The sequence below is a fragment of the Ostrinia furnacalis genome, unplaced genomic scaffold, assembly GCF_004193835.3.
Source record: "Ostrinia furnacalis isolate ACB-3 unplaced genomic scaffold, ASM419383v2 OfSCF0869, whole genome shotgun sequence".
NCBI classification, from domain to species: domain Eukaryota; kingdom Metazoa; phylum Arthropoda; class Insecta; order Lepidoptera; family Crambidae; genus Ostrinia; species Ostrinia furnacalis.
The window spans coordinates 33,226-46,608 of NW_021131108.1; the positions used below are offsets into that span (position 1 = coordinate 33,226).

At 37.3% G+C, this 13,383-nt stretch overlaps 1 protein-coding gene across 1 annotated transcript; it reads left to right on the forward strand.

Annotated features, from left to right (window-relative positions):
- Positions 1-8,195: 8,195 nt before the first annotated feature.
- Positions 8,196-9,646, forward strand: LOC114350372 (transposable element Tc3 transposase). Its single transcript, XM_028301150.1, has one exon. The coding sequence runs from the start codon at positions 8,443-8,445 to the stop codon at positions 9,520-9,522; it is 1,080 nt and encodes a 359-aa protein (XP_028156951.1). The 5' UTR covers positions 8,196-8,442; the 3' UTR covers positions 9,523-9,646.
- The last annotated feature ends 3,737 nt before the right edge of the window (positions 9,647-13,383 follow it).

Here is a 13,383-nt window from a genome sequence, read left to right on the forward strand (position 1 = left end):
TGTTAAGGCCCCAGTACACAATGGCCCATACTGACCCACTACAATCCTCGTGAGTACGTAAATATGGTTTACTGTTACGGGAGGGCACGTGGAAACGCATCTGAAGTCGCATCGGTAAGTACTTATACTTAGCTCTAAACTTAAACAAATGCCAAAGGAATGTGTTCTTTTTTAATGTAGGAAGTGAATAATCTGGTAAAGAAGAACGGTCACGCCCCATACAAAAAAAAACCCAGACCCGACGGAAACGAGACATACCTCAGTTTTTTGTCATGTCTTAATTATTTTAATGACTTAAAAACCCCGAACCCTTTTAAGGATGATCGTCCTGGTCAGACATGGTATTTAAACTTTCTGAAAAGACATCCTGAAATATCAGTTAGATCAGCAGAAGGAATCAATAAAGCTCGCGCGAGGGTGACTGAACAATCTATACGATTGTGGTTCCGGGACCTTAAACAATTTTTAGCGCAAGAACGACACTTGGACCTCACAGATTGTTTACAATTTGGTCCGTCCACTCTTGAACCTTGGGCACACTCTAGTAATGGACAATTTGGGCACTATTTGCCGTTTGGCGTTAGGCGATAGCTCAAGTGGCGGTACATCAGAGAGATTAACGCGAGAATTGATGCGATGAAGCGGCCACATTACGTATTGTCAGTGCGTTCAGAGCGCAACGGGAGCGAACGTATTGTTTTAACGGATTTGCCTCAAAATCGCACGTTTTTGTCTCGAAATACGAACTATGGCGACGACATGGAAGTAACGAGAAAGTAATTACTCTTCTTGATATTCTGCAAACAGAACCATGTTTGTGGGATCCGAAACTAAAATGTTTCAAGAACCGTGGAACGCAAAGTGATGTCTGGCGCCGAATAATGGATACATTACCTTTTCAAACAACTGTTGAAGAAATAAAAAAGAAGAAGGTTTTCCAATCAAAAAACAAGAACTGTTAGATACTGTGCAAAAAATTTAAAGACTTAAAAACCCCGAACCCTTTTAAGGATGATCGTCCTGGTCAGACTTGGTATCTAAACTTTCTGAAAAGACATCCTGAAATATCAGTTAGATCAGCAGAAGGAATCAACAAAGCTCGCGCGTTGGTGACTGAATAATCCGATTGTGGTACCGGGAACTTAAACTATTTATCGCGCAAGAACGACACTTGGACCTCACAGATAGTTTACAATTTGGTCCGTCCGCTCTTGAACCTTAGACACACTCTAGTAATGGACAATTTGGGCACTATTCGCCTTAACCGAGAATAGTGCCGAAACATTGCCGTTTGGCATTAGGCGATAGCTCAAGTGGCGGTACATCAGAGATTAACGCGAGAATTGATGCGATGAAGCGGCCACATTACGTATTGTCAGTGCGTTCAGAGCGCAACGGGAGCGAACGTATTGTTTTAAAGGATTTGCCTCAAAATCGCACGTTTTTGTCTCGAAATACGTACTATGGCGACGGAATGGAAGTAACGAGAAAGTAATTACTCTTCTTGATATTCTGCAAACAGAACCATGTTTGTGGGATCCGAAACTCAAATGTTTCACGAACCGTGGAACGCAAAGTGATGCTTGGCGCCGAATAATGGATACATTACCTTTTCAAACAACTGTTGGCGAAATAAAAAAGAAGAAGGTTTTCCCATCAAAAAACAAGAACTGTTAGATACTGCACAAAAAATTTAAAGACTTAAGGATAAAAACCCCGAACCCTTTTAAGGATGATCGTCCTGGTCAGACATGGTATTTAAACTTTCTGAAAAGACATCCTGAATTCTGAAATATCAGTTAGATCAGCAGAAGGAATCAACAAAGCTCGCGCGTTGGTGACTGAATAATCTATACGATTGTGGTACCGGGAACTTAAAGTATTTTTAGCTCAAGAACGACACTTGGACCTCACAGATTGTTTACAATTTGGTCCGTCCGATCTTGAACCTTGGGCACACTCTGGTAATGGACAATTTGGGCACTATTTGCCTTAACATTTGTGCCAGATAGCCTCAAGACCAGGACCACACACAATATGCGCACGAGTGGCCTTTAGCCAAACACACAACGGATATGATGGCCATCGTCGTGTGGAAAAGAAATGCATGGATATTTCAAATATAAACCACAAGTAGTCCTCAACTATAACCTCTCCATGGGGGGCATCGACAAGAAAGATCAAATGCTGCAGGCGTTCCCCATGGAAAGGTTTAAAAACCAGGTATGGCATAAAAAACTTTTCCCTGGACTTCTCAATGTGACATCTCAGAAGCTCGATAATGAAGACAAGACCCATGTCGTGAAATCAGATAGAAAAAACACCTTTACAGGGTTTCTAACCTGCATAAAAAGTATGAAAGCTCTTTACAATGAGCATATTCAATGCGATATATTCCCGCATACAAGCTCAGTCAAGGTCCTCTTTAACTTTTGTTCGGGAATATACGGGAACACAGTGGGTTAATACCAACCCCACAGCAAGACAATTTCATGCGATTACTAACGCTAAAAGCGGAGCTCAGGGACATGGATACCGGAAATTACCAATTGCTTGAAAATAATAGTTATTGTGAATTACGTTTGATTTAGTAAAAGTGAAATCATAAAATTGTGTCTTATTTATACCCAGCTTCTACCCATACTAACATGCTCATTAACTTCAAAATGAAGTCGGTTCACAAATAAATATGTCTATAAAAGCGCGTTACCTTAGCGATAATTCTGAATAGGATGACATAAAGCCAAATATACGAACAGGCTCTTTATGAGGTTCAGATACTCGTTAAAATCATCACCGAATTCGGCTCTCACGAACAGGCCGTTTTTGATGAGGTTAATGTAACTTGTTACAAATTGTAACAAAAAGTTCCCAAAGTCAGTCTTGTCTGACTTTCTGACTGATAGCGAATTGGACCAATCGCGAATTGGACTAATCGCGAATTTGTGAATTTTTCACGATTGGACCAATTGCGCCTACACGGGTTGACGTGGTTGAAAATACTCGTGACGAATGGTTTTTAAAGTCGTTCCTGAGAAATTTTCAAGAGAAGGCACTTTACTTACGCAGGACAACAATTTAGTTTCTTGGTCCTATCCTGAAGAACACCGAACAATAAGGCTAAAAACGTCTTGGTGCTTTTTGTATCAGACCAGCCGTTCTTTTTTCTTCATAGCCACTTTTCAACTATTTTCTTTAATTTACATTAAGTTTCATTGCAGTCTTGACTGTGCCATTCCCAAGAAAACGGACAGGGCACGCATAATTCTCAACAGAGAAAAGAAAATTTCGGAAAAAAAACCGAAAACACCGTAATTTCGTGGACTCACTGCCACGTGCTACACTTGGGCCCACACTTACTTAAATTTTGGTTGGGCAGTGCTCGGTGGCGAGCCTCTGCGCTGTGTCCTGCTGTATTAGCTGCTGTCGCCGGATTTTTCCTCCGTTGAAGGAGGAGTTTGGCACCGGCTGATTTGCTGTGCCGGACATTTGCTACAGCCAACGGGTGTGAAGGGGGTTGAGCCGAGCGGTGTGGTGAAGTAGACAGCGCGTTAATTTTAAATTTATTTTAAGTGTTTGGTACCAGCCAAACGGCCCAACGACCCACCCCTCTAAATAAATTCTTTTTTTTTGGTGTTTAGTGGATAAACAATAAATTGTTATTTTTCTAAATCAATTTTTATTTTGTCCCGGCAATTTTCCAATAATATCACTACATTCAATGTCTTTGAATCAAATGAAATACCATCAACAAGCAAGTGTGAAAAAAAAACATCACATTATAACATACAGATTGATGTGATTCGCAGTGTGGATTCGCAAACTACACCAGGCGCTTTATAAAAAAAAATGAGAAAAATTGCCGATGAAAACAAGACTTTTCATCGGCAAATTTTGTTAACGCTTCATTGACAAGAAAAGTAAACAAGTTGTGATGATTAGAGATGCAGTATTTCTTGAAAACAGTATAAGCCAGAAAATCTATGACCAAAAAGCAAAACAGACCCCAGATCGATGAGATCGGAGAGGAAGACAAATATTTTAAAACATTAATTCGCATTGAAATGACCCTGCATAAAAACGAAAATTTATTCTTGGATCAAAGAACGTATTTTCTTCAGTATTCTTAATAACCTATTACTTTAATAACTCATTTTGTGGTTTCTAGGGAGTCGATAAATAGTTTGAGTGTTTCTGCTATATAGCGTATAAAACTTCTTAACTTTTCGCAAACGAGACTTACTAATCGTTCTTGGAGTCATTTAAACAGTAACTAGCAGTATTTCAAGAAATACCGAAAAATACCGAAATTTTGATAATACCCGTGATTGAAATTTCAATACCGGTATAAAACTTATTCCGGTATTCCATGCCCTATCCATATGTAAAACACGTGAAAATTACCAAAGATGTATTGAAGATTTAGAACAACCTTATGAAATCAAATAAATCCATAAGCCGTCGATTGGCTCTGAAATGGGATTTATAGAAAATTCAATATGAAGCACTTGAAGCATTTCCTTCATTGGAAAAATACATCGCACGTAAAATTTATGTACAACTCTCTGAAATTGGTAGCTTGATAGATGATGAAGAGTTAGCAGGATTACCTAGCGAGTTTGCCCAACTAATAATGGCCATCGAAGGGTCTCAAATTACTCTCCCACAACTGAAATTGTGATAAATAGACTGAAGCAAGGTGATTGTTACGACAATCACCATACCAACACAATCAGAAGCAGGATCTACAAAATGGAGCACATTGCATTTGTCAGTACGGTAAAAGATATAGGAAGATAATTGAAATGATCATCTATAAAGTTTTCGATATGAGAAATACGCATCATTATTACTATTTTATTATTATTTTACTTATTTACTATTTTATTAATGATAAATATATTGGATGTCTGAGAAAAGCTTCAAATCTGTAAATACCTCTGACAGCACAGTAAGTAGTAGAAGAAGCAGAAAATTGGCACAGAAACTCCATCGCAGAACTCTTAATAGCTCTCCATCAACCTCTTCCTCAAATAAGAGTGTGGAGCTTAAAATTAGTGCTGACGATTTCTTCTCACCCATACAATCTCCAACAGAAAAAATGGTGGACTCAGAAACCAGAATGCTCAACATCCAAAAGGATCTAAATGATCTTAAATTAGCAGGCACGACTAACATGCATGAGAAAATATTAGAATTCATCCAGACACATGGAGAATCATTGACAGATTGGGTCAATCACTCAATTGCCTTTGCTGGCTTTAATGCAGAAATTATGAGAGCAAAGATTCTCAAAAAGGCATCTTTGGATGATATAACTATCTTGTGCTTAGTTGGGCTAGTTAGGGGAAACAACATAGACAGGATTAAAACCACTATGAAATGCAAAGATATGACCAAAAAGTTTAATTCTGCCTGTACTAATCTTCGGGTTAAGAAGGCAGTCTCAGGAGATTATGATGCCATTACACTCTCTAGAATGATAGCCTGCTTTCCAGACATTGTTCTCAATTTCCTGCATACGACACAATTGCCAATGGCTGTTGAGTACTCAGAATTAGCTATGATTCATGCTGAATTCCCAATGGTGGCCAGACACCAAGTATGTGCCTGGATGTGATAATGGTTCCATACATAAAAACATCCGAGGTGATAGATTCCAAAAATAAGGATTGGCAGAAAAAAGATAAGTCTGAGAGGATTAATGAGGCGTCCAGATATCTGCTGAACTCCTTCCACTCAAAGCTTTTTTCTGTTCAAGAAAGAGAGAAATTCTGTAAATATTATAAAATTAGTATTGGGCAGAAGCCATAGCAACTGCCGCCTACATCGTCAACCGTTCGCCAAATCGATCACTGCCACATGTCACTCCTGAAGAGCGTTGGACTGGATGCAAGCCTGACCTCAGCCATCTGAAAATATTTGGATGCCGAGCAATGGTACATATACCAAAGGAAAAACGTCAGAAATTAGATCCCAAATCTCGTCAGTTGATTTTTATTGGATACAGTGACTGCACCAAAGGTTAAGATTCTAAGCTGCAGCCGATTGTTTAATAAAAAAATTGTCACAATAACCCACCCCAACATTTTCTATTCATGCAATTAAAAATTGCAAACAAAAAGAAGAAGGCACTACCTGTGAAAAGCATTTAGCTTTGACCCTAATGAAGGAAAGCCCGAAAGGATATAGGTTGCTACAACAGGGTGTCCACTGCAAATGTTCGAAAAAATTCCCTGACTTTTCCCTGACTTTCCCTGACAATTTTTTCTAAATTCCCTGACCAACTATGTATACAACGTGTCCCAAAATTCAAGGATAAGCCGACGCCACAGGATGGACATAGTCATGACTACTTTAGGAAAAATAAGGAAAAAAATCTATCTCAATTATTTTTTAACTTACACAATAAATTATGAAATTCGATGAAAATTGACACCCCTTATGATATTTTACATTACCACGACCACAATTTTTCAATTATTCCTGGTTTTCTGTTTATATCGGCAACTTAAGTAGTGCTGTTTTTACACAAAAGTTAATCAAAATATGTTATTTCCTTAAAATTTTTAACGATTTTTACTTTCACTCCACTTTGACTCATCGTTTTGAAAAAAAAAAAATGAACACTACTGCGGCAAGTTTTTTATAAAGTTGACGCAACTATCCAAGATTCCAAAATGGTATAATACTCTAAGAAACCTAGTCGCAAAAAAGATATGCGTACCATTTTTACAAGCACTTCGATTGTTAGTTAGTATGGGATAAATCTTACAACTGAATTTAAAACCAGTTCTCCTTAACCAATTGAGCTGAAATTTGGTATACTTGTGTAAGTACGATGACAATGCAATATTATGGCACCATTAAGCTGGATGGAGTCGAGAGTCAGAGAGACATTGAGATAGGAACTCTTAACGAAACGGCGGAATTGCATCTAGTTTGGGTTCGTTGGACTTGTCTTTTCGAGCACTTTAGTGCTAGATGATGTCCAGGGTCCTGATGATGAAGTCAATCAATTAGATAAAAAACTAAAAAGGAGTAATATAATTATGACTAAAAACAAAGTCACAATGTAGATCACTCCAAACCTGAAAAAAAATATACTTCGATAGTCAAGATCAAAGGTCTTTCTAGAGCATAAATTAATTAAATCCCTCATTTTACAAACACTAGGAAATTTCGGGAGACAAACAGTGTTTTGGTAGACAAAATCTCAATGTTTCCCTGACTTTCCAGGTGACCCCTCTATTTCACTGACTTTCCCTGACTGCTATGAGCTTCCCTGACTTTTCCCTGATTTTCCCTGACTTTCCAGAATGTGGACACCCTGCTACAAAAAATATTCAATTTGCTCAGTAAAAGAACACTAACCGTCTGGCTGAAAAATGCAGCCTTATTAATAAACTGAGAATAAAGCAAGTTTAAACAATTGTTTAACTTCAAAGGTTATTTGGAGTGTATAGCTACATTGTTTCAGGTTGTGTCAAATGCGAACTTATAAATAATGGACATAGTGGCACATTGGCGAGGCAGCACACAAAATCAGAAATAGTCCACCACTGATGCGATATCCTCTAATTTGAAGGTTAGTAAAATGCTACACAAATTTTTTTTAAGGCCACGTAATAAGTGGGTATATTTAAATAACATATAAATATTCAAATATTCGACGTTTGTCTAATATAAAACTTCGATTGCAGATACTTATTGCACTCAGTTTTTACGCAACTGGGTCATACCAGAGTCTGTTATGACCCAGTTGCGTAAAATGGAACAGACCACTGTCTCAAGGGCTGTGAGACAAGTGACTGAGGCACTCAATAAGCCTGACATATTTAAAAGATATGTTGTCTGGCCCATGCAAAGGCAAGACAGGAACAAAATCAAGGCAAAGTAAGTAGACTTCTTCTATGAAGATTTACATGTATTTATTGGTGTTTGAAAGATGTACTTCTTACTTTATACTTGATGTTATAGGTTTTATAGATTCGGGATTCCCAGAGTGTTGGGCTGCATTGACGGCACTCATGTGGCCATCCTGAGTCTGGTTATCCACGATGAAAGATATTGTAACAGAAAGGGATACCATTCCCTTAATGTTATAAAGTTATATTACTATACCAATAAACATTTAATTTAATTTAAAACTACATTCTAATTTACCAATTACTTGTAGATATGTAATTCTGAACTGAATATCCTGTGTGTGGATGCAAGCAGCCATGAGTCAGCCCATGACTCGAGTGTGTGGAAAAGCCATCCCATACACAATCACATGAAGGAGTTATGTGATGCTGGGGAGCACGTGTTTTTATTTGGTAATACAGGGTGGGCCAAGAATTCGTTAACATTTAAATGTAACTTACCGCGCAAACTATTGCCGCGCGGGGCGCGGGCGCGGACAGGGGTACTAGCTCGCTACTTGGAAATTTAGTCGCAATGGATCGCTTCACGGGGCCGCAACGCGCTTACTGCGTGAAACAGTTTTATTTAAACAACTTTTCGCTCATTACTGTGAGACGCTTATTTCGCGTTGAATATGATTTACATGACTTAAGTCAGTGTCCAAGTGCTCCTTTAATAAAGAAATGGGTGAAAAAGTTCGAAGAGACGGGATCTACACTAAATGTGAAACAAACCGGCGGCCCGCGGACTTCTCGGAGCGAAGAGAACGTGCAGCAAGTTTCCGCTTCTGTTCGACGTGATCCAGGTTTATCGACACGCAAACGTTCGGCTGAATTAGGATTATCCCGCACATCATTACGCCGTATTTTGAAATTAGATTTGAAATTACATCCATATAAGATCCAGCTAGTGCAAGAACTAAAGCCTAATGATTTAAATTTGCGTAAGTCATATGCCGAAACAATGTTAACTCGATTCAGTAATTTTGACAACATTTTATTCTCTGACGAAGCCCATTTCCACCTAAATGGACATGTAAACAAACAGAATTGCAGGTATTGGAGCAGCGAAAATCCTAAAGCTAAACATGAGAGGCCACTTCACTCTCCTAAGGTAACTGTATGGGCTGCAATTTCAGCAAAAGGAATCATCGGACCTTACTTTTTTGAAGATTCTCGAGGCCGTTCAGTTACTGTTAATTCTGCCGAGTATGTGAAAATGTTACGGGAGTTCTTAGCACCGATGCTACTGGAATTTGCTGGCTATAATCGTAACACGTGGTTTCAACAAGATGGAGCCACGTGTCACACATCGAACGAGTCCTTGCCGGTGGTCAAAGACATGTTTCCGGAAAAGCTGATATCCAGACGTGGTGACATCCCATGGCCACCCAGAAGTCCAGATCTATCCCCAGCAGACTTATTTTTATGGGGTTATTTAAAGAGTCGTGTCTACATTGATAAACCGAATACACTGCGTCAACTTAAAGAAAAAATCATCGAAGAGATGTCGGCGATCTCGCGGTCTCTTTGCAGAAGAGTATTTGAAAACTTCAGGACTCGCTTAGATGAGTGCAAAAACCGAAACGGTGGTCATTTAGACGAAATAATTTAAAAAAAATAAATTACAACTAATTAGCTTTCTCGTAAATAAACGATTTCTAAAATATGTTAAATGGTTTTTTTTATACGATTTTTTCAAATGTTAACTAATTCATGGCCCACCCTGTACTAGCAAAGTTACTGTTGCATTTTTAAAGTACCTAACTATGCATTTGAAACTTAGAGACATACAAAAACTAAATTTTGATTCATTTCGTGGAACCCTATTCGTCGCGTCAGGCTCAGAGCCATTTTTTACTATTTTTTGAGGATGTGGAAGTTTTCGCTTTGTACTACAGTGTGTGTTCTTGTTCTATTTAAAATGTAAAACCTCTGTCGAATGCTGAGCGAGGCCAGATTGATTCAGGCCTCGCAAAAGAAGAACATAGAAACCTCCATACATATTCATTCATACTAAGTGGCAAGTGGACTTGCAAAAGCACTAGTCGAATTTGAAACCAAGTGGGTAGCAGTAGGTACTTTGACAGTCGTATCTTTTACATAATAATATTACAAAAGACTAATAGGTTAGTATTTAAATTAAACATCGGCATACCTATCTACGTAGCTGATTCCCGTTTTCACTATCCATCCCTAATTTTTAAGTGACCCCTTTGTCAGCAAAATTCATGATAAGTGTTACCATAGGGGTCACTTAAAAATTAGGCATTGATGGTGAAAACGGGCATGAGTCACTTTCATTTTGTGTCATTGCAATACTTCGGTGTGATTCGAAAAAAAAAAACCTAGGTAATTATATTTTCATGTAATAATTAAATGTATTAAACACCAAAATTTAATATTAAAAAAAACACAATAATTTGTCGTCATTTACGATTCTTTGACAGGCTCACGATGTGGGAGACATAGAAAAGTATATTTTAAGCATTTTCTGTGCTTTTTCCGTTTGCTCCACTGACCTGATTGAGGAATTTCAATAGTAGATTGAGTCATCTGTCGTGATGTATGGAGGAGACTGTAGATTTTTTATGGACACCAAAAATGGTTAATGGCATCAAAAGTTGCCATTTCTACAAATCAATAATTTTCAGTTTTAGTAGTGATTGTTATCAAGCAGAAAGGCAAAATTATTACTATGGTACTTTAGTCAGCAAATGATTTTAATAATTTGTGCCAGAGGCTTAGACAAATTCTTTAATATGTATTGTGTGAGACACGCAACGTTATAATAATTATAATTAACACCTTTGTTTACGTTTAATTTACTGGCCCTACTTTTAATCTGATTTACACACTGAACAAAGTGGAAAGTCTGGTAATTAGTAATTATTATAATAAATACTTTTTGTTTTAAAAATATGGTGCATAATAAGTGTTAGTCATAAAAATTTGGCTAAACAAACATGGTCCTGACTAATCCTGTTTGCCCCCCAATAAATAGGGGCGTGGTGGGTAGTGTGGCCCAAGGCATCAGTCAACCACTATGTGGCAAAGAGAACACCCCAGGTTTTTAATGGGTTCGAACCTCACATAGCCTGCAATCCCCCGGGGGTAGGTATGGATAGGCCATGTTTTTCGGTAAAAAAAGACTGAACAATTATATGTACAATAAAATCTTAGCAAGAATTAGCAGATAGTAGAGACATTGGAGCATTCAGGAAAACCCAAAAGAATCTTAGGTAAGTTTAATAGGTTTGATTTCGTAATAGTAATATAGTCGGCGATAGTTTTGACGGCTAAAACTAATTATCTCTGAAAACTTTTTATACATAAAAGAAAGCTTTTTGATCTCCAATTAAAACTCAGCTATTGTGATTAAAATTATTTTTAGAACAGGCTATTAACAAATTTGAATTTAAATTAAGGCTTTCGTGGAATATTAAAATGTGTACACGAAAGTTGTTTAATTTCGTGTTGACATTAACGTTTCAGTACCTCTAGTAGGAAAAACTTTCGAGTTCGTTTCGTTGCGTATTCAAAGTGTCATCGAAAAATTTTGTATGAAAAATTAAACAGCGCCCCCTATATTATAGCCGCCCTAGGGGGCGCTGTTTAATTTTTCATACAAAATTTTTCGATGACACTTTGAATACGCAACGAAACGAACTCGAAAGTTTTTCCTACTAGAGGTACAGTTCGGAGCGTAGATGGTTGGTTGAACTTTCGAGTGATCCATCATTTCGTTTTACGTTTATCGTTTTGATCGATCGAGTGATGTAACTTAAAATGTATGGAACTTGGTAGGTACTTTTTATATTTTTTGATGATTTTTCATACAGCTAACATGCGTAGTATGAATTCATTTTATTGACACTTGTAGAGAAATTACTTAAAATGGAGATATTTACCTTCCATATCACATTATTTAATACTTTTTTCGTTGCGAAATAATAACTACTATTTAAAGAAAAATCACTTACTGTGATTTTCAGTCGAGCAATATCCATGAAAAGTCAAAGCGTAAAAATTGAGGTAAATATACCTATTATTAGCGATGGAGTGGAGCCTTTCAATCTCAAAGCGCTAGTAGAGCCAAAAAAGCATGAGCTTGTAAAAGCTCCTTGTAATATAAAATTTCAAGATTCGATTCGCAATATTAAGTTTGTAAATACATTTTGATTTTGAGAGAGTGGGTGATCTTTCCACTATCTCTCGTATTGAGGATACTGAACCCTCAATGGCTGCAGAGCTTCTATGACCCATTATTATGAACACTAACCAAGCCAAACTTAACTGTGATACCGAAAGTTAGTTCCAAGCGAACTTTGACTTTAACACTAATCGAACCGAAGTAAATTAACAAGCGAATTGTCGGGCAGGCAACTGGCAGGGTTCGGTTTTGGTGGTTTTTGATTTATTATAAACTAGCTTGGCTTGCTATAATATTCCTTTCAAAAAGTGAAATCTAGAATATTTCCTAAAGTTTTTGAATAGGTTCAGAAATCTACATCAACGCCTGACGTTGTGACTTTTTTATGATCAACGTCTACGATTTTCTATGAATACCCTTATGTTTAAGTTCTCATAGTAAGCGATTTTTTGTGATTCTTAATGAGAATAAAGAGCAAAGGTAAAAAATCTTAGGCACTACAGCTAGTGCAGCTACATCTGTAGTTCGCTCTCCTTCTTTAAAATTGGTAAAGCTCACATAGTAGGTAATTAGGTACCATTACGTTTTGTACAATTTAACTGTTTCATTCATCTGTAACACGGTTGATTGACTGTTGCAGATTCGAATCCCGACATAAGAAAAATAATAGTGTACCTAATAGAAATTAGTTTTTCTTATACTCGTTAATATAATCGTTTTATACTCGTACTCGAAACATAAAACTTATCTTACTTTCATTGTTTATTTCCAAATTGAATTTTGTAATACATACTCGTAATATTATATTGTTGTATAATATTACGAGTATATTATACAACAATATAATATTACGAGTATGTACCTAGATTCCTATATGTGTATTGTGTACCTAGATTCATAAGGTTTCGGTCTAAAAAGCTTTACATTTAAAGTAACTGGAAGTTAAAAACAACCTTAATCTAAAACTCAATACTCGATTTAGGTAAATCAGGTACCTTAAATAACGGACAGTTTCCTCGAAACTGGCTAAGAAAAGTAGTTTAAAGCCTTCACACAGAGAAAGCTAGGCGATTAGAAGCGATAAAAATTCGTTTATTTATTTAAAACGACGCAGATGCCTATACAAATACTTACTAGCTTTCCGCACGCGGCTTCGCCCACGTGAAATTTTGTCCGTCACAGAAAAACTTTATCGCAAGCGTCCCTGTTTCAAAAACTATCCTATAGTCCTTTTCCGGGACTCAAACTATCTCTATGCTAAATTTAATCAAAATCGGTTCAGTGGTTTAGGCGTGAAAGCCACACAGACAGACAGACAGAGTT